We start from the raw sequence: 26365 nt of genomic DNA on the forward strand, positions 1-26365 counted from the left end.
TTTCGGTCTTGGCTTTGTGACGTCACAGACCTGCCGCCATATTACTTTTACGTTCCTCCGGCTATGTACGAAAAAGAAAGTCATAAAAAGATGATATCTTTGTCCAGGCACGGAGTATTTTTCAAGTAGACCTCAAGATAAAGGAATGGATTTTATATCTTAAAGAAACCGTGCCTGATTGACGCCTTTTACGCGATAAAACAAGCATTTATTTCAACCATTCAGTTGGGTTGGCGACTGTATATGCATCCGAGTTGTCAAACTGTGAACTCTTCTCGTTTGGGATGAAGCTTGTAAGTTTCTAACTGTCACTGTTATCTTTTGGAGGATAGTTTTATTGGTAAAGAGAGCTGCGAAGCTTTCCTCTGACTCACAAGGAAAGCATTTTTTTTCCAAGAAGCCCGTCTTACGATAGCTTGCGTTCGTTGAGGCTACAATAATGAACACGATGGCTTCTAGGACACAAAATCCTCATGGATTACGTCAAATTACTTTAGATGAAATCTGGGATGACCTTAGAGAAGGAATACAGCATGTTTATAAGCAACAAAGTATGTCTAAACCACGCTACATGGAACTTTACACGTATCCTTCTGGTTGTGAATCATGTCATGGTGTTGTATACACTAGGTATTGCACTACTGTAATCAACAAAGTGATTTTTTATATAGTTGTTATGGTCCTTTTAACAGTGTTACCAAAACTCCACAGAACCATTTTATCGCTGTTCAAGACTTTGGTCGTGAGTCTAAAGGCACTTTGTGGATTATAAATTGAATCAAAAGCTAAGTCATAAGGCTTTGAAAATATGTGTGCTCTTCACCTGTGCCATTCAATTTCAAGTGCTTTTTCTGTAGAACTTCATTGATTGCTCACATGCAGGGATATGGTTTCCTCATACAAAGAAAAATAGGAAATTTTGCCATTGAAAGGGTTCCCTCAATTGTACTTGCTGATTTGTTTGTTTGTTTGTTTGTTTGTTGGTATTGTTCTTGTTTAATTTGCATAGTGCAGCATGCCCTCACAACCCTGGTACTCTAAAATAGTTCTCTGTGAACAATTCAGTGGTTCATCACAAGGATGTGTTCAGTATCAAACTGAAAGTCTCTGGATAAAAAAAGATTTTGCTTTAAGCCTGGTTTACAAATCTGAAATATGTATTTTCACTTGTTATTTCCATTTCAAGGGTATATCCAGAGAGGGAACATTTCTATTGCAATCATCACTTAAAAAATTCCTCATCATGAGATAACTTTACACTATATCAGAAGCCAAAATTCTGAACCTCCTCTGTTTCACAGTGCTATTGCTTTCCCTTAAAAGTGATGTATGATTATTTGAGCTCATGGTTGCCACAGGTCAGGAAAAAGTCAGGGAAAAACAAATTCCTTCAAGGCAAGGGAAAAGTCAGGGAATTTCACTTTGAGCCAGGGAATCTTTGAAAAAAGGCAGAGAAAAGTGAGGTTATTCATCTGGACTTTAAGCCCTCTTTCTGATGAGAGATGGTGACACTTTCCTTTCTATGATGTCTATGTTACTTGTGTACATTGTTTAGTAGAGTTGACAGATTCCTGACCAGTATATCTTTACTCAAGTTCAAGTAGGTTTATGAATGAAATGATGTTTATATTTCCTTTTATTTTCTATTCATTGTTTCTTTTTAATTTTTTTGATACAATTAATGGGCATTGAAAGGCATTGTAATGGTAATAAAGGCCTTGAAATTGACAATAACGACAAATGAAATGAAAACAATACACAGCAACATTGCCCGTTCCATGATCAAGCCATGAGCTCAGAGTGGTTTTGCAAACCGTTTAAGCAATTTATACATCAGTCTGGTTAGTAAACCAATCATACAACCAATCATACAGATTAATAATATTTTCATCCATTTGAATGGCTTGCCAGTCTGTTTGACATTATCTGTTTTACTCATCCATTCGAGCAGCTAAGCAAACCATTTGAATGGCTTATCAAATCGTTGAAATAATTTTTTCACCCATTCAAACGGTTTGCCTGTCCGAAATTTCTACTCATCTGTTCGAAATTTTTTCTCATCCATTCAAACGGCTGACCAAACCATTTAAATAATTTATTCACTTTGAACGGTTAGGCAAATGGTACGAACACTTCAAGGACCATTCGTCATCTATGCGTTTTTACTGTTCAAATAGTTTTCTATTAGTATCTGTTATGCCTTTCACTGTCACATCTATTTAATTGCTCATCAGTTGGTTAGGGAATTTTAGAATCCTCAGGGAAAATTCAAGGTACTTAGAAAAAACCTTTGAATGTGGTAACCCTTTGAGCCAATTTATGTGTGGATGTATGTGTTTGTTGTTTGTTAAGTTCCTTGACAGGTTTTCAGACATGTGTACAATCACTGCACCAGTGTTCATCAACAGTCACAATCCAGAGTTCCAAAGCAAAAGAAGGCACCAAATCAGGGAGGTAGGTCATTCATTAATCTTCATTTAACCCTTTAACTCCCAGAAGTGATCAACATGTAACTTCTCCTTGTAATATTCTACCTAATCCAGCAAACGGGTAATGAGAAACTTATCAGGTAGAAGTTATCTTGATCCAAAACCAAATCTTCTCAACCAATTCTAAGAAAACGTGGAGCAGCTAGAGGGGAGAATTAACAATCATATCTTGGGAGTTAAAGGGTAAATTATTTCAATTTATCTTTGAATATTATTTTGCATGAAAGCTTTAATAGTAGTCCTCATATACATGAATGAGATACTCTAAATGCACTTGTTATATACCCAAGAGACCTTTGTGTGACACATGCACATGTTTGGTTACCTGAAAGTACAAACCACTAAAGGTATCAATCCAGGGAAAGAAGCAGAAAAAAAACCTGTCAGTGGGGCTCCAGACTTTTTGCAAATTCTGCAAAATTTAATGTGGTCAGAAATTTGCCAAAGTGCCCTTTAAATGGAAAGATAATGTTAGCCACCAGGAGAGACTCATAGAAAACTGGACAGTATCAAGGTGGCTATCCAAAATTTTTTCCATAAAACCAAGACTTTCCCCAACTTTTAAAAAAGGAGAGAAACAAGCAGGAAAGAATATTTTGTGCAATTACAACAACAATTACAACAACAATTACAGCAACAATTACAACAACAATTATAACACTTATGAAAATGTTCCTCCATTACCTATAGACTGCCAATATGAAGTAATAGCAATATTATGACTTGATTTGTGGCTCAAAACTTTTTTCTACTCACCATGACGTTGAAAATGGTTGCAGCTTGGAGTACTGCACCAAATAGGAGAAGGGTCAGGGCAGGGCATGAAATTGCACCTAATACAGGCGCCAATGCGACTAAATTTTTCACTTTGGCGACCAAATCCTGAAAGTTAGTCGCCAAATTGGCGACTAGAACGTTTCAACATAACCTTACCAAGAGATATAGTAAATTAAAAAGACTTGCAAAGATAAATCCGCGGCAATCTTCCTCGTTAAGTTTGTTTCCAAAACGTAGCACATGCATCTCAATCGATAACTAGACGCCATCTTGGATTTAGATGAGCCTGATGTTGTATATCATCCATCCTAGTGTCCACTTTGCAGCATGTTAAAGAATCTTTTCCCTAACGTAATTTTGGAGGGTCTATCTAGAACGCTGACAGCGTAAAGAAAGATTTTGTTTGTCTTTGAAAATGGCGACCAACTTTTTTGAATTGGCTACCACTTTGAAGAATTTAGGAGCCAAGTGGCTATCAGAAAAAAAAGTTAATTTCACACCCTGGGTCAGGGTCCTTACTTTTGGACTGTTAGATTGATCTAGTAACTCTACATTCATTTTGCTAAGAATAGAGAAGTAGAATTTGCATAAGAACAGTTTACAATTTTGCCATAAGTCCTTTGGTTACTGCCAAGAAAACACATGCAATTTGTCTGTACTCTGTACTCTGTACTCTGTACTCTGTACTCTGTACTCTGTACTCTGTACTCTGTACTCTGTACTCTGTACTTTATCTTTTAGTGCTTTATGGATTACCTAGTTTTTTTTTTTCTAAGGTTATTGACTCTCCACAATTCGTCTCCAAACAATGTTGACAACAGGAGTTATGATAAAAGCGAGTCTGAACAATGTTGTCTGGTGTCCTGTGAATCAAAATAGCTGTGTTTTTACTTACTATAGTTATGTCCCAGATATAACCAAGTTTGAACAAATGTTTGTATTTCTTCACAGGAGCCCAGTTTGTAGGCCTTGAATTGTATAAAAGACTCAAAGACTTCCTTAGGACTTATCTTATAGGCATGCAGAAGGTTAGGACATGTTTTCAGCTAATTTTCAGTTGTGCTTGTTGCATGAAACTGCACTGGACACTATCAGATACTGGTGTCTTCCTTATACAGATTTTTTGGGCGTTTTGTTTGCGTTTTTCTGCTAATGCATACTCGAGCGGTACTATATGTGGTCAGCACTAATGAATTTGTCTGTGTTAAGTTTCTTCATGCAACTATTATGGTACTATTAACTTTGCTCCACATGGACTTGTATGTGTACTTGGACAGTTACAAGTTGTATGTTTTGAAGGTACCAACTTCCCTGGACCTAATGTAGTGTAACTGTTGACACTATTTTTACCTGGGCATACATGAAAAGTAATATGGAATACATGTATTTATCAGACCTAAGAGTCTTTTCCAGGGAACACTATGCAATGACAAACCAAAAACACTTGGACCTATGAACCCGCAGTCTAGTGTGCTATCAACTAGGCCTTGGTGTCTTCCGTAAAATAACTGGAGATAAACTGTGACTGTTTGTGATAGGATGGTGCTGATCTGATGGATGAGTCTGTCCTTAAATTCTACACCCACCGCTGGGAGGATTATAGGTTTTCAAGCAAAGTTTTAAATGGGGTATGCGCTTATCTCAACCGACATTGGGTTCGCCGAGAGTGTGATGAAGGAAGAAAAGGCATATATGAAATTTATTCAGTAAGTATCAGCAATATAGATGTGCACGTATAGATTGTCAAAGGAAGTTTACCTTTCAGGCTTCATTTGTGTGAATTGCATAAATTAAAAACTTGGCCACAAGGATCACTTTATCACTTACAGCTCTAGTGTCATTTCTCTAGTTCATGTCACCTTATTTTTATGACACTTTTTTTTTTTTTGGTTTACTGTACCAGTATCTTGAAATTGCTTGACTTTATGTGTGTACAGTTGTGCATGCATACATGTGGTTCATGTATCCCTGAGATATGATGATTTAAGCCATTAGAATGAGAAATAAAAAACGTGACATCAAAGCTTTTTGAGGCTGGCCACACCACAAAGTGAAATAGAAACAAGACAAAAAATATTTGTGTATTAGTGTATGCAAAATACACACATACACAGATACTCTCTCCCCTTTTTGTTTATCATTTATATGTACACATAGAAATCATTTAGTTCTGGTTAGACACTTTTTACCAACTACTCTTAATTTAATTTTGTTCTTGTTCACTTTAAGCTTGCCCTAGTAACATGGAGGGAAAATCTATTCCGACCACTCAACAGACAGGTAATGACTTGACAACTCATCAGTCTCCTTATCTTTGTGTCAATACTTGTTGTAGTGTTCAGGGTTCCTTTTTATCCAGTGGGCTCATCACTACCATGCTTTTAACAGGTGACAAATGCTGTGCTGAGGTTAATTGAGAGAGAAAGGAATGGTGAAACCATCAACACAAGACTTGTCAGTGGAGTGATCCAGTGTTATGGTACATTTTGATTTTGGATTAATCCTTAAACTGCTTTACATATATTCACCTTGCAAACTATTGAAACACACCCTTCTGATGTTTCCAGTGAGGACAAGTTAATTTGGTTTGGAAAAATATGGATAAAATTAATTTGAATAAATGCTTGTAGTCTGCAGTGGAAAGTGAAAATAAAACAGAATTTTTATTTAATATTCACTTTCCACTGCAGAATGTTACATTACTCCTTTATACACCAACATTGGTACTCCTCTTCTACATGCTCTTCTTAATACATTTCCTATGGTACTGACAGGGTGAATTTGTTTAATAATCAAAGCTTTGTAGGTCCGTTATCATTTCCCTTATCACAATCTTACTGAATGATTCAGCAGTATTGCTGTCAGGAGAAATAGGATGCTGGTCCATGTTTAATTCTAATTTCCAAGTTGTACATGTATATTTTGCGTCTGTTTGCTTTTAATCCAGTTGTACAGCATTTACTACTGGAGTTGCACTGATGAATGAAGATTATTTGGTTGCAGCCATGATTTCGTCATTGACCAATCAGAAACAGCATGTTTTGTTGAGTACATAGATATATGAATTTTTCTTCTTACAGTTGAACTTGGCCTGAATGAAGATGATCCTTCAGCAAAAGGACCTACCCTCAGTGTTTACAAAGCCTCTTTTGAGTCAGTATTTTTGGAAGATACAGAGAGATTTTACACAACAGAAAGTACAGAATTTCTGAGGGAAAACCCTGTAACAGAGTACATGAAAAAGGTAGAGTTGCATCAATTAAAACTGTAACATGTAAGCTTCTTGCTTGTGTTATTACCTTTATTTTAGAGGATTCTGATTATTGGTAGGAAATACTTCAGCTCCATTATTGCTCTCTGAGAAATTTCCTGTAGTATGTGACTGACTAACAGTAGTTGCAGATGCCCCTGTACACATACTTGAGACTTTCTCAGTGGTCTTGAATTACTATGTCTCCATCATCCTTTCATTCTATATCCTCAAACTTCTCATCAAAGTTACAGTTGAACCTCGATTGTCTGGACTCATGAAGATGGTGTTGAATAGTCTGGATAGTAAAAATATGAATATTAATGAGCCAAAATAAAACTGAATAACCTAAAGGACCTATTAACATTGCGTAGGAATTAAAGCACATTCTCAAATCATGGTACATAAATTGTTACCATTGGCCAAAGGTATTTGCAAAAATTTATCTAAGCATTCAATTGCTTTGAAGAGTGGAACAAATTCTTTACCAATGGAAGTTTCATTACATGTGCTTTGCATGATGGAAAAAAGTTATATGGATCGGGAATGTGATTAATTGATATTCATAAAAAATGGGACCTAAAGATTTTGTATAAGAAAAAAAAAACAGATAAATGAGGTCTGGATAATCAGTGTTTGAATGTACTACATGTAGTGTTGCAGCTGTTAATCCTTTACTTTAAATATGAGGGGAGGCAGGTTTAACCTTTTTTTACCTTATTGATTTTTAAGCAGATTTCTTTTTTGTGTGTGTGTGTGTGTATGTGTGTGTATGTGAAAGAGGAGAGCTGTGTCTAATTTTAGTGTCATAAATGATTGTAGTTATATTTTGAAACTTGAAATGAACAAAATAACACTTCACATGTACATGTATATTGATGTGAAACAATTTAAACATGTATGACTTTCATTTGATTTCTGTATATTTTTGTATTATTGTTTTTATCAGGCTGAGGCCAGACTATTAGAGGAACAAAGAAGGGTCCAAGTTTACCTACATGAAAGCACACAAGATGGAGTATGAAATGAATGATAAAATAGGCTTGATATTGCAATTACTTTTCTTGAAAAGGAGTTAAGCTGAAATAAATAAGATGCCAGAAATTTTCATTGGTAGGGGTTTAAAGAAAAATCTAGCTCCAGTGTCAGGATTTGTATCTCAGCCTGATTAAATTTTAAATTGAAATGATCTGATATGATTTTTAGTGGAGTTAGGAGCTATAGAAGTTTGGCGACCACATTTTATCATTGGAATTGTATGTTTGTTACACACAACTGGCTCTGTTTCCATATGCAACATGTCGTTTGACTGCTTTTGGCAGGCTTTCATGTTTGACAGTTGGGAATACACTTTTCTTGAGATTTCTGTACCACTGGTTATGAGGAAGATTGCCCATAACCACACCATCTCTAAACTTTTTCCACACCTCATCCAACTGATAATGGTTGTACAGAAATGTAGAAAGCTTTCTACATAGAGAAAGATTAAGAAGGAGGTAATTTTGAGCTCCCCTATCAAAGAGAGAAAGATGTGTTGGTGATATGTACCTGTTGCTAAAAAAGTATTGAATTTTGGTCCAGTGCATACAAACATGAGCAGCTTGGAAATTAGTTTGTAATCTCCACTAAAGGTGCTGCCTTCTTTGTTTCTAGCTTGCAAGGAAATGTGAACATGTGCTGATAGAAAAGCATCTGGATATTTTTTATTCAGAATTCCAAAATCTTTTAGATGATGACAAGAATGAAGGTAAGGTTTGTAAAAATATTAATAAGCCTACTAGGAATGACTTATCTCATGCAGATAACTTAAGTATTAACTCAGAATATTTGTCCTTCTTGATCTTTAATTTTCCAAAACTTTTCGGCCCTTTATGTCTCAAAAAAAAAAACTAGGACATCTTGAGTTAGTTTTGTCAAATTGAATTTCTCTATTTGCCCTCCAATTTACCCTTTTACTGTAATATCTGTTTGTATCTCAGATCTTGGTCGCATGTACAACTTGGTTGCCAGAATACCTGATGGATTAGGGCAGCTTCGAACCCTTTTGGAAAATCACATAACAAACCAGGGTCTTAATGCTTTAGAAAAGTGTGGAGATCAAGCATTTAATGTGAGTAAGACTAACACATATCTTGTTTTTCATAATGAATGTTTTATTATTTCAAATTATCAGTAGTGGAAGAGGATATTTGATCATTTATTAATGATATGTTACTCTTTCAGGACCCCAAGGTGTATGTAGAAACTATTCTTGAAGTACATCACAAGTACAATGCCCTTGTCTTGACAGCTTTTAACAATGATGCTGGATTTGTAGCAGCACTAGACAAGGTACTTTAGCTTTATGGAGTATGCCCATGGTTGGATGAAACAAATATCTTGAAAGTATCAGTCTTCAGTTTACATGGAAATGCAAAGAGTAAATAAAGGTTTCTTTTTGGCCACCTGTTGATGAGACAAGCTTTTTTAATAACTCCTTTTTCAGCAGAATGAGTTGTCCATTTTGAGTGATTAGTTGTTATTTGATGTTAGTAATGTGTTATTACTTTCTTTTATTTTAACAGGCATGTGGCAAATTTATTAATAGTAACTCTGTCACTAAACAAGCTAATAGCTCATCAAAGTCTCCTGAACTTCTTGCCAGATACTGCGATTCACTGCTAAAAAAAAGGTAACCTGTTAAAATTATTCTTCTAATATACAAAAGCATAAAGTTCTTCCAGGTTGTATGTATGCAAGAAATGCCTTGTTAAAAGATTGTGAGGGTAGATTTAGGAGGCATACTGATTACCACCTCTAGAAAGGCTTTTGATTTCTTCTAAGAACTCTGCATTATGTTCTCGATTCTGGATAAAATTTGAAATCACATCTGAACATTAATATTATTTCATTCATAGCTCAAAGAATCCAGAAGAAGCTGAATTGGAAGACATTCTCAACTCTGTAGTGAGTGGTCATGCATAAAATTTTTCACCATACAGTTTTTTCATGTTGCCAACCTTAAAGAGACAAGCTTTTTGACTGCTATGTGTTTCCATTCAAATGTTGTGTAGATGGTTGTGTTCAAGTACATTGAAGACAAAGATGTTTTCCAGAAGTTTTATTCCAAGATGTTGGCTAAGAGATTAGTACAACATAACTCAGCTTCAGATGATGCAGAAGCTAGCATGATTTCTAAACTTAAGGTAACACAATCATTAGACACAGCATATAAGGATGGAAAGTGTATCAATGCAAGGAACTCACATTTAGTTGTACAGTCAAACCTCTCATACAGACACCAAAGGGACACAGTGCAAGGTCCCAATAACAGTAACGTCCGTCAGAATCTAACATTGTTTTGTCAGTCAAAGGAAGCAGTTTTGACTTACAGTTCAGACATTCACAATCATTAGGGTACTTAGTTCTGTCTGTAGTCAAAGGTTTTTTTGGACTGGATAAATCTGAGTAAGAAGTAGACTACAAGAAACCTTTTCCCCAGTATAGTTCATCCTGCTAGTCATCGGAAGTTGGCTGACAAAAACTCCTAGAGATGTACACACAAGGCTGAGACTATGCAGGTAAAGGGGAGTGTTCTGATTATATATGGGAGGAGTCCTGGAAACGTTTTTGTCAGTTAGAATGACTACCACAGGCAATGAAACCTAAATAGTAAATCACCAAAGTTCTCTCGAGTGAAGTTTTCTTTAGGGCTACTCCCACCAAGGCCATCACACAATGCAATCAGAATGTAGTCAGGAGGATTTTTTGTTACCTTGGATGTCATTGTTTCGATTTGTTCTCTCCTAACAGCAAGCATGTGGTTTTGAGTACACATCAAAACTTCAAAGAATGTTTCAAGACATAGGTGTTAGCAAAGATCTCAATGACAAGTTCAAGGCACATCTAGCAAACACAGAATCTTTAGATTGTAAGTCACTACAAAGTGAAGTTGTACGAAACTAATGCTACTGTATACTGTATATGATTTTGCGTGGCTGTGCACGAATACAAATTTTACTTGCATCTTCGAGTGTTGATGAGGTATGGATGTCATAGTGTTCTTTTATGTTATAGATAATAGTGAAGTATTCTTATCAAAGACAATTTTAATACATTTAAGAGCACTAAATGCAGTGATCACCTGCATTCAAACTCAGCTTGCATGAATGTTGTATAAGCTCTTTATAAGAATTTTTTTCGATGATGATGATAAGATGATATAAATTCAAATTAAGCATACAATGTCATTTAGGTATATCTTGTTACCACGTCAGCATCGTTATCTCCGCGTTCGCAGATATAACCGCTATCTTCACTGCGCGCGATGAAGATAAATTTACTATGAACTGACTTTGTATGGAAGCAAGAGTAATGTTTTTTTTAGGTGGTATCTTTAGAATAAGTAACTTCTTCGATGATTCGTTCATTTATTATGATTACTATTATTATTACTATTATTATTACTATTATCATCATCATTATTATTATTATTATCATTATTATTTCACTGTTTGTAGTACTGAATATTTTTTGTTCTGATTTCTGTATTCGTAGTGGACTTTACAATCCAGGTTTTAAGTTCAGGCTCGTGGCCGTTCCAGCAATCAGCACCATTTTCACTACCAGCAGAGGTAAAACGGTTTGATTTTAAAATGCTTTCAAGTGTGAAGGAATCTTTTCGAACGAAACACTTGTTTTCACACTCGCAATAAGCCTTACCTATACTGTATTGCATTGTATTCCACATCACTTCATCTAGCTGCATTGCACTGCATATAGCATCCGCTTTAAGTTTGTAGTCGTTCAACGATTAAACCTGCGAATGACACAAAATAAACTTGAATACACCGTAGTGTGTGCTACACAAGCATATCTGTCATCTCTGTAAAAATGAAGCCTTTCGTCATCTATCAGCAGCGGCTGTGTGAGCTAAACTTTGTTCCTCCTTTTCTTATGTAGATGGAAAGAAGTCATCAACGTTTCACGACATTTTACAGCAGTCAACACAGTGGTCGGAAGCTACATTGGGTTTACCACATGTCTAAGGTCAACAAAACTGTGTTCTCACAGACATTCTTAAATCACATCAGAGAAGGTGTTATTTAGTGGTACTACTACTCCTGAGCCGTAATTCGTGTGAAAAATGTAGCCTGAAAAAGCTATCATTCCAAACAACAGGATGTTAAGTCACAGAATCATCTTTTCCAGCTGCGGTGCAATCACTCTTTTCTTTTTAAATTTTTTGGAGAAATACCTCTTGAACCTGATGCTGATTCGTTTTCCACTTGCCACAAACGTAAGCTAATGGAAGCTGTTAATTGTTCTTACAGGGAGAACTAGTCACAAACTGCTTCAAAAACCGTTACATTCTGCAGGTGAGGGCACAGTTCTTTTGGGTAGTGTGGTGTTTCATTGTATTCAATTTCGTTTTTTCCTTCGCGTATACGAACCGCACTCTTATTATTTAAGTAAAATACCACGCACCCTGGTGCATTCAACGATAAAATGATAGTCGCGAAACGTTTTGCCCTTCATCAGTTGTGCTAATAGTCTCACTGCAATAGTTGATCCACTAGGCAAACAAAGTGCTTTGTGACATTTTCGAAAATAATGCGGAATTGCATCGGTTTTGCTTTACTCTGCCCTGATAAATATAAAAAAACACCAACCTTTAAATCAATCAGTTGAAAAATAAAACTAATTCTTACTCTTTCAGTCGCATTTTCCCTCCTTACACACAGGTTGCTCGTTTTCACTTTGACTTCTCATTCTCGTGGTTGATATGATTACTCTCTGTTTTGGTGATACCCAATAATAAACGCTCGGTTGCAATCGCTTTCTTGCCCTGCCTGGCAGGTATTTTTGTCTCCTCTTATCTGGGGAGGAGGTGTGCGAGGTCATGGGGCGAAAGCGAGTGATAAGCGATGAACTAGTTGGTTGGACAGGGACGGAAAAAGCTCTCCCCTCCCTTCCCCTGCGCCTAGTATGTTTGCTCCATTTTGCCCTATGCTTTCGCTTGACTCTCTCTCATAGCTCACGCTTCTCCTGTCTCTTCGTAGAAAACCCTACTGCCTATTGCGCCTTGGAAGCGATGCTTATTCTTAGTTGCTTGCAGCTTTTTGTGTCGCGAAAAATGTATTTTTTTTGGTTGTAGGCATCGACATATCAGATGGGAGTTTTGCTAATGTTCAATAACTCGGAGAGTCTGACTATGGAACAGATTCAAGAACAGACTCAACTTAAAACGGTGAGTGCTCTTTGCAGTGTAAGAAAAAATTACTTTTAAAATTCTATCACTCTTGTAATCTGGCAGAGAAATGTTCCTTTTATTTACAATCGTGTACAATATCGTGTTCACGATAAATTATTCTTTAACAAAGCCAGAAACTTACAGATATTTCTTCCATCACTTTAGTTCTTAGTCAAGGAACGTTAATTATCTGAAACTCTTCGATCCGTGCCATTAATCTGTTTTATAGATATTTTGCACCGAAACATAGTTAAATACCTTCAATGATTTCTCTGTTCGCAGGATATTCTCTCGCAAGTCCTGGGAATTTTGTTGAAGTCAAAGCTTCTTGTGAGTGAGACTGTGATTTTGTTTGATAAGCTCTGAGAGAATTTTTGAATCTAGTTTAGAAGCAGTGTGATTCTCTCAAAAATAATTCAACCTCAATGTATTCTGACTCCTTTGGCACTCTGGCTGTAAGTTGCTTTTCAGGAGTAAACAGTCCAACATGGCGGAATTTTGTCTCGATTAAAACGAATTCGCTTAAAAGTATTGGTAAACAATGGAAACGTAAATTACTTGTGGAAGGTTGCATTGTGCGTCTTCCCGTCAGATTTTGATGGTTGTAGTATTCCTCGTCGATCAGTTAGGCCAAAAAGACCGAGTTAAGGACGAATTTACAATGCTTAGGCAAATGGTTTTTTTTTTCAATCGGCCAGGTGTGCGAGACATCTGATGATGGCTCCAACATAGACCGCCAGACCTCAGTCAGCCTTAACTTAGGATACAAAAGGCAAGTGTGTATTAAAGTGTTTGAATTTTATGTGATTATCAAATGGTACATGTGCATCCTAATCGGTAAAACATAGCATAATGGTGACGGATTTTGGAGTATCTGTTTCTAGCGACACTAAGGTTTACCGAATTTGCACACTTGTAACGTATAAATTTGAATGAAATTTGTTCACTTGACAGTAAGAAACTGAGGGTTAACATCAATGTGCCGATGAAAACAGAGCAGAAACAAGAACAGGAACAAACACACAAATACATCGAGGAAGACAGGAAACTTCTCATTCAGGTAAAAAGTTGTTTGTGCGTGACCTTTGTTGCGAGGCAATTTTTTCTGTTCATTATGCAAATGTTGAATGAGCCTGTGGTGCATCTGTACTGCAAAGGTATGCCATGCGTACTGATATTCTTTTGCGAAGGCAAAAAATATCGAGTATTCCTATTACTATTATTATTATTATTATTATTATTATTAATTACTGTTATTAGTGTAGTAATATTAGCAGAACTAGTATCTGAGGTTAGTGCTCATGTCAGCGAACCTCAAATCCTCGCGTCCCATGAATGGGCTGCGACTGGAAATATAACAGTTGGAAAATACTAGAGGGCAAAGAGACTTTGTGGCCTATTAACTTTACTCTCAAGTCCAAATTTAAACAGTCTCGACTCTTGTCTTATAGACAAGATTGCGCTGATAACATGTTAAACCTGTCTCAGGCGGACAGCCCAGCATAAGAATCTTGCTTGATAATGACACATTGCTGCCTGGAGAGGAAGAACTGACGTTGGTGTCTCTGATGTAACCAAGTTTTGTTACTTTGTTCACAGGCGGCAATTGTACGAATCATGAAGATGAGGAAGATGCTAAAACACCAACCTCTGCTGGCAGAGGTGTTATCACAGCTGTCGAGCAGATTCAAACCCAGGGTTCCAGTCATTAAGGTATATCTTTTTCCGCTCTTTCTCATGTTTCTGCATTTGACTACCAAGCCAAACTGACTATTGTGTTTAAAGAGGGTAAGTTCCTTGGTTCATAATCGTTTTGAAACTTGAATTTTCAAGTAAGGAAGATTTCTCGCACCCGTTAGGGAGCAGAAGCTCTATATACATGCAGGTCTTTTGCTTGTATTTGTGAGGGCTTACTTAATTCACGTTTCCTGCGACTTACGGTTTGTGTTGTGTTGCGAGAAATGGCTTACTTACTGAACCCTTTCACTTTAAGGTCTCATTACTAGTTCTCCTCACAGTTTGCCATACAAAGAATTTGGTATTGGATCAACTAATAATTCCCTAATTGATATTTTTCTGTATTCTTATCACTCGTCCTCTTGATATTGTATTGATTTTGGTTGGGAGAAATTCTGTTTGATCACTTGTGGGAGTTAAAGGGTTAAGACATCCATTCAAGTTCGAAGAATCGATAGCAAAGATAGATGACCACTATCGGCAGCGGCTTGCCTTTCTGGCGTGTTCTGGCTCACAAAATTAGTTGTTACTTTTCAACGAACGTGCGCACACCCAGTCTCGACCCCCAGAGCTTTTATACATTGCGCATTGGGTCTTGCATAGCCAACCTGAAACTCTTGGTTCGGTAATGGCGTAAATTACTCTTGAATGAATGCGCAGTAAGGATGCGCACTGCAATAGAAGCAGTGACCTTACTAATGATATTTCTCTTTTTCTCTTTCTTTTGTTTGTGGATTTATGTTTACAGAAATGTATCGACATCCTAATAGAAAAGGAATACCTCGAGCGAGTGGAAGGAGAGAAAGATACTTACGCCTATTTGGCGTGAGGACTGGGCAGCAGCTGATTTACTGCTGCTAAACGTTACGGTTTTTAAGTCAGCAGCTGCGCATGCGTCAGCCTGGACAAAACCAAATATTTTCGTGTTTTATAAATCAAACTTCACACCAACCAACCAGCAGTGACTGAAAATAACTCACACTGGCTTAATGAAGTTTTTCTTGCTTAAAAAAAAGAGCTGTCGGGTTACTTCTGTTGATTGATGTGCGACTTGGTGTGGTAACTCGCACAGCGCTAGGAAGCCGATTCTGTATCACTTTACAAGTCCATGTTACACCCGATATACGCTACACCTTAATTCTTTATAGCGGTGTCTGCTTGTAATATTTATGTATTTTGCTAGTTTTTACTGACGAGGATTACAAACATCCTTGTGAAATTGTTAATTTCTAGGGCTCTTGAAGAAGTAAATGTTGACCAAATTTATATGTGGCGCTTTGTTGTTGTTGTTGTTTTGGTTTTTTTTTAGTAAGTCTTGATAAAATGCAAGAAAAGTAAAAGTTTAAGTCCTCGCGATATTTGAGACATAAGCGTCGAATTTTGCATGTGCTGAGTCTAATACAAATGAGAGAGTATCGTATCTTTTTCTGATTCATTTGGTTTCGACTCAAAATTGTGAAGTTTGGCATTTGTTCAACTCTAAACGTTTAATTTCCTTGAATCTTCTACTGTCTTTCATTGAAATGAACCCACTCGTCAAGCTTCAGTGATTGAAGATCGCAGAGGTTGTTAGCTGAGGCAAGTTAGACGCTACAGTGGTGGCTACTAGAACTTGAAGTAGGGGAGGAAATGAGGCGAATTGCGAAGTTAAGCCACTAACGAGCTGATAAGACATCAACGGTTAAATATCAGGATTGTGGACAAACGTACACGTACATGGCCTTACACTGGTTTATGAATGAACATGAGCAAATGGCACGCTGTTTGCATGCGAGCTTCAGGACATAGAAAGTCAAATCCACATGGGTGACCAGCATCGAATTTCTTCTTACAACATCATCCCTGAATCGCTCATGAACGTCGCAAGAGCAATGGAATGATCAACAACTAAAGAAGCTCTGTATTGTTTCAAAAACAAATTCTCCTTAACTGCACTTTTGGATATGTGTGGAGGACGGTATTGAGAATACACTTACTGATGTTAAGGTTTAAAGGGTAAATAAATTATTCGAGTCGTTGGGGCTAATTCAATTCACAAAAAGACCTCCAGCGTAGAATAATATCTGTTTTCGTTAAGTTAGCCATAGAAAATACCTTGAACCTGAGGGTATTTCGAAATCCAAACTCGCCTTTACAGGCCCATGTTATGGGCCCATGCTTAAAAATTAAAAAGATAAAATAAAATTGGGTTAACACATGCTTCGTTACATACATTGTACCCAATTATGACATGAGGGACCAGATTGGTTAAAGTCAGACCTATTGATTCCTGACTGTGTCGCTAACTTTGAGATTTATTTTTGGCCACGTGGTGGCATTCAGGAGTATCATTGTATAACAATAATTTTAACTTGAATCAGAGAAAATGTACAGAGAATGTTTGACAGTCCAATGGACAAAGAGAAGACGTAATAGCAACACAAGACGCGCATTTGTTAAGAAAACTAAAAAAGGAAGATTCATCTTTAGTTTTCACAGCGACATTAAAACACCAGGGAAATTTAACCAAACAAATATAGACCATTTTTTCTGGTGAGATTGATAGACCACTAATTTCCTTCATCTATTTCTTTACGCGAACAAATAGGCCCTTCATATCTCTTCGAGAGACAATCTTGTCTCTGACAGTAACCACTTCTATGATTCAAGTTTTGTGATTTTTTATGAAAAAAAACATGTTCTTTTTATAGTTTAAAGGGACAACTTTTTCGATTCTCTAATTCAATACGCTACGTTATTGATGCATTTGTTTCACCGGATTTCAATATCATGTTTACCAGTTTTGTATTGAGGTCAAATACTCTGAGTGATCGAGTGATCATCAAGCCTTGTCAAGCTATATGTGTATTTTTTTTTAAATTATTTTTCCTGATTTACACGTATGTCATCAACGCTTGAACTATTTACATATTCACCGACCAACTTCCTCCTTAATTAATTAACCTATTTCTTCATTTATTTATTTAATTAGTGCATTGATTTAATATATTTATTTAGTCATTCAGCTATCTATTTATTCATTTTTTCCCTATTTTACTTTTTATTTAGCTACCCATTTAGCTACCCATCGGGAAAAACCAGTAAAGAAATTATTCCCTGGGTTGCATGCTCTCCCGGTTACAATCGTGTATGTCTCAATCTTCTGATGTAGAACTCCTGAAATCAACTGCTGTCCCGAGTTTCCTTCGTAAACAATTAATATGCGTACTATAAAATTATTTTAAAATGAGCGACACGTTTCATAGTGTTTGATATAGCTTGTGGCATGTGTGTGATGATTGCGCACAGAAATATCAGTGAATTATTGAGAAGAGCTAGGGTTCTGACGTTTTAACCAACATCAAGAGCGAAGCAGATCTTTTACGAAGAGAAATTAGGGAACTCATCCAAACATAACCGGAATTGGAACACTCGAAAGTAATTATAGTTCTTTATTTCCGTGACGTGAGCAAAAAGTGCCTCAAGTTATTGGCAAGTACACTATTATCAAGCGGTTTTACTCCTTCAAACGCATAGCGGTAAAGTTTGTACAGCGTGATAAGCATTTCCGTGCAAATACGTAAAGATAACGATACTATGAGTGGTTTAATAGCACGACCAATTTATATATATTGGTACATCGAAACGAGTTCTTGTTTTACAAAAGACATGCCAACTCACTTTGGTCTTAAAATAGTAACGTAAATAGAAGACGAAAGCAGAAAGGACTAACCTGATTTAAATCCAAACACTGGAGTACGAAAATTCACGGCAAACCTATTAGAGCAGTACTATCCAAAGATAACAACCGCGTGAAACAAGCGGCCTGTATTTAGGGGCGTCTCAACACTTAGTTCTATCTCTAAGATCTGTTTGAGAGTTGATATCAGCCACAGCACATAGAAGAATATATTGTTTTTCTTACTAAATTGATCAATTTTCATTCATTGGAGAAGATTTGTCGCTTTCCATGAAAATAGTTTAGGAAAAGGACTGTGACAACCTGTGAAATTAGCAGAGAGAGCACCTCCTGACAAATCACGGGAGGTAGGCTACATGCAGAGCTTTTGTGTGTAGAGTAACCGTACTGACAATGAGACCACTTAATTCGCACGACAAGCGTCACATAAAAAGGTAATTTCTAGAATCTTCGATCTGTTAGTTTTTTTCATCCTCAACACAGTTCTTCAGATCCTCAAAATTCCGAGATAATCCTTATAAAACGTTAGACGCGAATGCGTTTTGTACATTGATGATGTTTATTCGCTTTTGTTTGCCAATAGCATGCGTGCAATAAAATTATGAAAGGACTCCGGAAACGAATACTGGAAGATGCTTACCAAGACTTAGTCTTCATTTACATACCACCAATAGGAACGTGGCTGTTCGCTAAACAAACTTTCACAACTGTTTTCACGTCGCTTTTATTCACAGTTTAAGAAAGAACGTTCAGGGTGTGTTTTGGGTTGTTTTTATATTCTTAATAATACACAACTCTTTGTGTTTTGTGTTTGACCCGATTCATTTTCAAAGTCATTTGTGTTCATTCGCGGGAGCGCGCTATTATGGAGCTACGCTTTACGATTGGTCAGCCATGCACATCTCATGTCAAGTGGCGCCAGATCTCGTGTTATTGACATTCGCCTCCCAGTTGTTGAACAGCAAAGCACCACACACGGAAAGTTTTGTTTCCTAACCTTAAACTTCCTTGTAAAGTCGTTCATAACTGTGAACAAAAATTCCCGACGCATAATGATCTTATTGAGATGTTGGCGACGGAATTTCATACTGCTAATCGTTGTCGTCTGCAAGTGTTGGGATGGAGTTATTGCTCGCCAAAAGGCGCGAGGACATGGGCAGAACGAACCGTCCGCAAAATCAATTCCTCGTGTAGCAGCTACAAATGAAACGAATGCGGTTCAAAGTTCTGCTGATGAAACAGGCTTGGAATTAGAGAAGCCACATCAAACAGCAGGTAATTTAGCAGCAAAATGATTCATCTTCTAACAAACTTTTACACTGTTTGAATCCGTCGCTTATGCGCTATTTACCCATTGATCAGTACAGAAAATTTTCATTCACACTCGTCAGTGGCCGGACGCGTGTGTGGTGCCACGAGTCGACAGCGTGCAAAGGAAGTCTGTTATTGACCATATGTGTATTGTTTCTTAGGCATTCTCAATCTTGGATGTCAAGGAATCCGGATTCGTAGGTATGTGTCGAATGGCCGCTGCACGAGTAGAAGACCATTCCGCGACCTAATTTGCGATGGACAGTGCATGCCTATGGATGAGCTGCCCTGGTTTCCGGAATATTCCAAAGTCATCAGTCGTCGTAAGAGAGAGTGGCGTTGTGTCCCGGACGAAGTTAAAACTAAGAAGGTGACTGTGGTGTGCATAGACGGGAACAAGTTCAAGTATCGGGTACGAGTTGTTCGCTCGTGCAAGTGTAAGAGATACACACACAAACAGAACCAAACGAACCCTTGACGAGTTCTGTTCAAAACAAAACAAAATCTACAATGTGGAGCAACTGTCAAAAGACATTCCCGCACAGACATTCCTTCACTCTATTGCTTCGTAATGTAACATACAGTTGTACAAAGTGTCAGTGAGTTGTAAATTGAATGAACTCTGGTACGTCAACACGACAGCTAAGTGCAATACTTTCCGTTGCACGCGTTTATATTTTGTATAAATTTCTTGCCTGTTGTGCACCTTGCGATTTATCTACAGCCGGTTACATCACAATTTGGTACAACATTGCCGAGTGCTACAACAGTTTTTGACTGATAATTGTGTTAGAAGTGTTAACAGCGGAGCACACGTGTCAACCGCATGGCGATTCGCATCAAACCATACTACACTGAAAACTTGTAACATTAACCAACAACATCGAGTTGCCCGAAGTCTCATCAAAGATATTCGACCAGGGAATTGCTCATGTTATGCAAGTCTACTGTTAGTCATGTCTTCGCAAAAGGCGGTCCGTTATTATCAAACCGCTTGATCGAAACTTTGTGTTGTGAGCAATTGAGTCTTCAGATCATAAAAAGAAAATTTATATATTATATATAACAGAAGTAAGATAGATTGTTAGCGTTTCGTTAGAAGCATGGCTCTTGAATACTAGAAAATGTAAATAAGCTATGTGTTCTTATAGAATCTTAAGTAATTAAACCAAGGAGAGCCAGTGGCGTGTTCACTTCTTATGGTCATACTTAGGTTGTTGAGGCGCATAGACAAGACCATGTTGTACATTTGATCCGAACATTCTGTAAGACAGTTCCTAGATCGCAATATATAAATAAAGTTTATTAGAGAATAACAATGGCTCTTTCATCAATGTCTGTGCCTTTTTTCATTCAAAGCAATAATATCAGCTTATTGTTCAAGGACAATACACACGTTGGACAAATAAATCACAGCGACGTGTCGTTTGATTGGTTGCCCGAAATAACGTACGACAACCCCTTAAAAGACGAAAACAATGGGTCTTTTTCACTCGAGCGGACACTAAGCCTCTTGAACAACAAAATCCGAGTGAGTTTCATTGATCTTCGGCAAGTTAGCCTGAAGGCAAGTTTTGTTTTAAATTTGATTAGCCTCTTTCACAAGCCACCGGATCTCTGACGTTGTTTCTAAAGCTTTTTACGCATTTCCTAGTCAACTAACAACATAGTAATTGACATTAAATTTGCTGAAGTTTTACATGAAGAATGCATTTTTGATTAGCAAGGTAAATTTGTTAAGCCCTGTAAACGCAAGGTGACGGCACTGCTCTCTTTAAGAGGGCTCATTATTGTACGACACGTGGCGGGGGCGGGCGTTCTTAAAACACAATGATTAGAGCAGCTGGTCACCAGACAACTTTAACAAACTGTCAGAAGAATGTTACATGTTCAATACTACAACTATGTACTCAGTGAATGCAGATTTTGGCACGGTTACAGATACGCCCTTGCACAACCGCGCGTAGACGTGATGTTTTGCATTTCAAAGTAAACAACAGTGGAACATGTTTTAAATACTTCAGTCGTACAAACTTCTCTCAACTGTTCGTAATTCTTTCCCCTCACGTCGTAATTATTTGACTTGACTTTCCGCGTTCGTAGCCATTAGCGATATCCCGTCAAGTATGTTGTTAAGAGCTATCAAAGGTACAATCACAAGTGCTTTGTTCCGGGGAGGTTCGATTGCTTCACTTGAAACCTGAAACCATTTCTGGTTTCCTAACCGATAGTAATGTATCTTTCTTAAAAGAATTGCTTACTAATACCTTCAGCATCCACCATTTTCTACAACGTTCCCAGCAAAGATTTTCTCCCTAAAAATTGCCCCGTGAAGTTGAAAATATTTCATCCGTAGAAGAGACCCTTTTTAGGAGTGCTTGTGAAAGAAGTGGCTCTTAACACCAATTTTGTTTACGTGTATATGGTGATTGATTTTCTCCGTGCACGCTAATAAATGTTGGATATAAGAGATAAAATTGCTTACTGAGGTCAAACGCTACTTCTTTTCAATTACCTTGCAACCTCCCTTTGCAGAGTATGTCTCACGGTACATCATCATATCAACGGGCTTCGATGAGGCTTCCTTAGAATTCTCCAACATTACTAGGATATGAACTGTACCTCAGTCGGGTAGCTATTGAATGTTTCAAAGTTGCGCACTGAAGTGTAGATGCAGCCACTGTGCGCGTAAATTTGTCTCGATTATCTTTGCATGGCTTTTTACTTACTTGTTACATTCGTCCACAACCTGTTTTCTATCTTTCTTTCTTTCTTTTTTTTTTTCTTTCACGGATATATATCATTTTCATGTAGTTCTGATGGCTCAGAGGAGAGTATCACTGCTCAGTTCTATTTTCAGTGACGACTAGTCTTTCAGTTTTACCCTTGCTAAAAAACCCAAGCCTTATGTACGGTTTTGGAGAAAATAAATTAAAAACTTCGCCTGGCTATTTATCTTGGATCATCGCAGACAGCTCTTCGAATAATAGAGGCCTGAGGTTTCGAAAAGATCTGACCTCTAAATCCGCGCTCGCCTTCGTTGTCCCTTTGCGGACAAGGAGTTCGTGGCTCAGAGGGGAGGGGAGCAGGGTACCCATCATTGTACCTCATTAAAAGTCACTTTCTACACCTGTTTCCACACCTGGCTGCTTATCAGTATTCGTTTCTGAACGTAACTTTCGAAATAAGTTCATGGGTAACATACTGCATTGTTTTGACCTTCAGTCGGTTAATTGAAAAGTTTTGTAATCCTTGACTACGTTTAATTGCCGTGTTCGTGTTTGCGAAACCGCTTAGCATATTACATGAGTGACGTTTCCCGGTGGTTTTCAACAGCAATTGCGCATCAGAGTTTCGCATCAGTGCCAAGGTTAAGATATAGTAAAATGCATCAGAAGATCGCACGTAACATTTTGTTTAAGTCTCTTTCTCTGTTCCTTTATTCTCTTATCAATTCCAGTGGAAATGAAGAGAGGGTGGTTCCCTTGATACCAAACCCATTTTAAAACCATAGGGGTCTAAATTGAAACCCGTTTCGGACTAAAATCGGTCCTTATCTGTCTAGCTCGTATGAAAGAAGACCCCCCTCGTCCGCGTCGTGGTGTTATCTCGTTGAATATTGCTCCCTCATCATTGTCTGTCATGCTATTCTCGTCCTTCTTTAAGGATCAGGTTAGCCGCACTTAAAGCACTTAACGATCAACGTCAAATTCATCGGTCGCTTATTGCGTCATTTAAAATAACGTTAAGTTCAGGCACTTTTTTTTTTTAACTACAAAGTATCCAGCGGATTAGCAAAAAAAGAAAAAGCACAAGAAAGAGAGAAAACCAAGACAGAACAAGCGTGATCAAAGATGGAGTACGCTGACTCGGATTGTAAACTATCCACTTAGAAAAACAGGGCTTAAAGGTTTGACAAGACGTTGACGCAATCCCTTTGAAGTGTTTGACTCAGTATCAATACCGTCCTCCACTTTAGACATACTTGAGACAGACTGATGAGACTGATAATCTTTTCTTGGACCTCCCACGAATTTTTCTCGTTCCTTTCCAATTTATCTTTTCTCATTGAATGATTTTAGTGGTGCTGCTAAAGAAAAAAGGTTCAAAGTGATAATAATAATAACGGTAATGATAATAATACTAATGATACTGACAATGACAATCAAAATGATTCTCAGTAATGATGATAATGATATTGAAAATAATAACAATTGTAATCATAAAAATAATAATAATATTAATGACGATAAGGCTTCGTTGCAGCTCGAAGTAAGATATCGCTTTGATGAACCACACGATGCTTTTGAAGTTTATTTTTTTTATATTTTTTAATGAAGACAAAACATGTTTCGGATGAAACATCATCCATCGTCAGTTGTATAATGAGAAATAAATGAAATTATGCAATAAATAGTATAACAAAGTGAGATGTTAACAAGAATAATTAAAAAAACAAAAAAGTCAAACTACTTAAGCTAATTAAGGAGACTAATTAGTATGAAAGGGATAAATTAAGATGTTTGACCTGGAAATTTAAAGACGGCTGCTCCCAGAGGATGTGCATGGCTTCCTTAATTTTCAATTGGAAGCTTGTGGAAGCAGAGTCCAGAATTTTAAAACAATCTTCTGAACAAAGGGAGCGACAATTTTCAGAACCTCTCAGGTGCTGAAAGATGTGGAAATGTTTGTCAGAAGAGAGATGTTTGCGGATGCGAACTGTGACGTGATTGTTGGTTTCACCAACTAACAGGCAGTACAGCCTACATATGAAAACTTATAAATAACTCGCAATCGTAAACCCGCAGGGATAGGATCCTTGACCTTAAACCAACTCTTAATTTTAAACGGGGTAAACACCAACTTAATGTCAAGGTCGCTGCAAAATGTGCTAACTAATTTCTTAATTCTGCGTTGCGTTGTGATGGAAAAAGGACCGATGTACGGTAATTTAAAATAAAAACAATTTTCCTTGCGAGTAGCACTCTGAGAAGAATCGGACATGAAGTTATTGTTAAGAAATTTTCTTACAACATCCTCGATGAGTAAAGTTATTTACGTCAAGGTGAAAGCCAGCCCATATATTATTAATTTAAATGTTCGGTCTACTAGAGTGCGTACTAATCCTGATTTGTAACTGAAAGGTACAAAACTGTAAAACTCAGTGAGAAGACCAGTGTAGGAGTCTTCTTGTGAAACACCGAGGTGATAAAGCCCTGATTTCTATTGTCATTTAAAAGAACAATTAAGAAGGGGAGCTGGTGGTTTTCTTCCCTCTCCATAGTAATCTTAATGTTGGGGTGCTGGATGTTGATATAACTATAGAAAGATGAAGCATCCTGTTCTTTGTATTCGAATGCTACGAACCTTTGGGCAAAAATTTTAAAGAAAGCTTCCAATAATCGGTGTTGTTTTTCTTTCACCATCATCATTATTTTTCTCGAATAGCACCTGAGGTGAGGATAACGTTTTGAAATCTAAACATTGTATGCCTTTAGGATTTCAATTCTTTTTTTTCCCAAAGCAGACGGATACGGAATTGAGAGAACCGGCAGATTGCTCATCAGGTGCTAGTTTTGGTTCCTATGACGGACTCTGTTTGTGACACAGTTGGAATCGAAGTTCCGTTCATTAACATCTAATTTAACAAAATTAGATATATATATCTTATGAGACCTTTTGGTTTGTAGTGTCGCTGAGTATTTTAAGGAGTTGTGCCGTAGAAATACTCAGCGATACTACACGCCAATACGTCTAATAAGTTATTTATTATCCAACCACTTTTTTTTCTGCTGAGTCTTTCTGTTCATTTCTCATAAGGCGGGAAAAGCAGAGCGTATAGAGAAGCGTAGCGCGCGCAGCTGACTGATTAAACAGGTTTTTTTACAGTACAAAATAACCAACTGTTCAAATAATCGTAGAATATCGCAGGATATTTTTACTCTATTCGCGCGTTATTTGTACTCTATTTTGTGCAGTTGGATAACAAATTTGATATTCTGCCTATGTTTGGACGGGTGTTGTACAAACATGAACTTGTTGATGTAGTTCTTAAGCACTCTCTGTTGTTCACACCTTCGAAGACTTCTACTGGTTTTAACCTCCTTTTCAATGTCAGGATTCTCTTCCACGCGACTTCTTTTTCGACCGATATCTTTTTGTAACACCAAATTGGCAGCTTGCAAAAAAACCTATGATTTCTGATCTACTTTTGGTCCAAGGAATCTCCTGTGGATCCTTTAATGTGATGTAGTCTTACGTATGATCTTTTCAGTAGTGCTTTTCCTGAACAGGAAATTACACCTGTGCACCTGTTCCAGGCGGAGGAAGTGACATCGTTTATGGAAAATTTCTTATAAATGGTTAAAGATAGCAACGTGTTGATAATTCTAAGCTTTTACTGGCTTTTTATTTTATTTCCTGCCATGATCAGGTGCCTTTTCGAACTTTGTTCACCTTTTTGGTACAAGGTAAACAAAATAGGTTTGAAATAGAAATCTAACAACATCTGGAATCAATAATATGCATTTCTCTCTAAGAACTTTTTGAAAACGTTACACAGCCTTTTTTAAAACAATGAAAAGAGGAGGAAAAACGAAAAAAGAAACCGGAAACGCTGTTGTTGAGTCAGGCACTCCTTGCGACCCAAAACAAACTATTTCGAAATCCAACCGCTGTTATCAAGGAAAAAAAAAAGTTTGTTATCGAGTGAAATGATTATGTCTTAGTTTCTTTCTCTTACCAAGATGTATTACTAAAAATAACCTTAAAGACTGATAACTAGATCGGAAGAGCTCGCCCCTCCTAATCCCAAATAATGACCAGGTGATCAAAGCGGTTTCATAAAAACCAGGTCAAACAATCGCCAGAGACTCTGAAGATCAATATTA

General features: G+C 37.3%; 2 protein-coding genes across 2 annotated transcripts; both read left to right on the forward strand.

Annotated features, from left to right (window-relative positions):
- Nucleotides 1-27: 27 nt before the first annotated feature.
- Nucleotides 28-15751, forward strand: LOC131781371 (cullin-1). Its single transcript, XM_059098015.2, has 24 exons — nucleotides 28-585; nucleotides 2372-2454; nucleotides 4218-4294; nucleotides 4805-4972; nucleotides 5496-5546; nucleotides 5655-5745; nucleotides 6347-6510; nucleotides 7466-7534; nucleotides 8170-8263; nucleotides 8496-8626; nucleotides 8740-8847; nucleotides 9081-9187; nucleotides 9414-9462; nucleotides 9570-9701; nucleotides 10309-10426; nucleotides 11053-11129; nucleotides 11458-11544; nucleotides 11829-11873; nucleotides 12653-12745; nucleotides 13031-13078; nucleotides 13447-13520; nucleotides 13703-13808; nucleotides 14348-14461; nucleotides 15234-15751. The coding sequence occupies exons 1-24, from the start codon at nucleotides 440-442 to the stop codon at nucleotides 15312-15314; spliced, it is 2313 nt and encodes a 770-aa protein (XP_058953998.1). The 5' UTR covers nucleotides 28-439; the 3' UTR covers nucleotides 15315-15751.
- Nucleotides 15752-18879: 3128 nt separating this feature from the next.
- Nucleotides 18880-20789, forward strand: LOC131781384 (sclerostin domain-containing protein 1-like). Its single transcript, XM_059098030.2, has 2 exons — nucleotides 18880-19439; nucleotides 19637-20789. Exons 1-2 carry the CDS (start codon nucleotides 19070-19072, stop codon nucleotides 19951-19953), a joined length of 687 nt encoding a protein of 228 aa, XP_058954013.1. The 5' UTR covers nucleotides 18880-19069; the 3' UTR covers nucleotides 19954-20789.
- Nucleotides 20790-26365: the final 5576 nt, after the last annotated feature.

The sequence above is a fragment of the Pocillopora verrucosa genome, chromosome 10 (assembly GCF_036669915.1).
Source record: "Pocillopora verrucosa isolate sample1 chromosome 10, ASM3666991v2, whole genome shotgun sequence".
Taxonomy (NCBI): domain Eukaryota; kingdom Metazoa; phylum Cnidaria; class Anthozoa; order Scleractinia; family Pocilloporidae; genus Pocillopora; species Pocillopora verrucosa.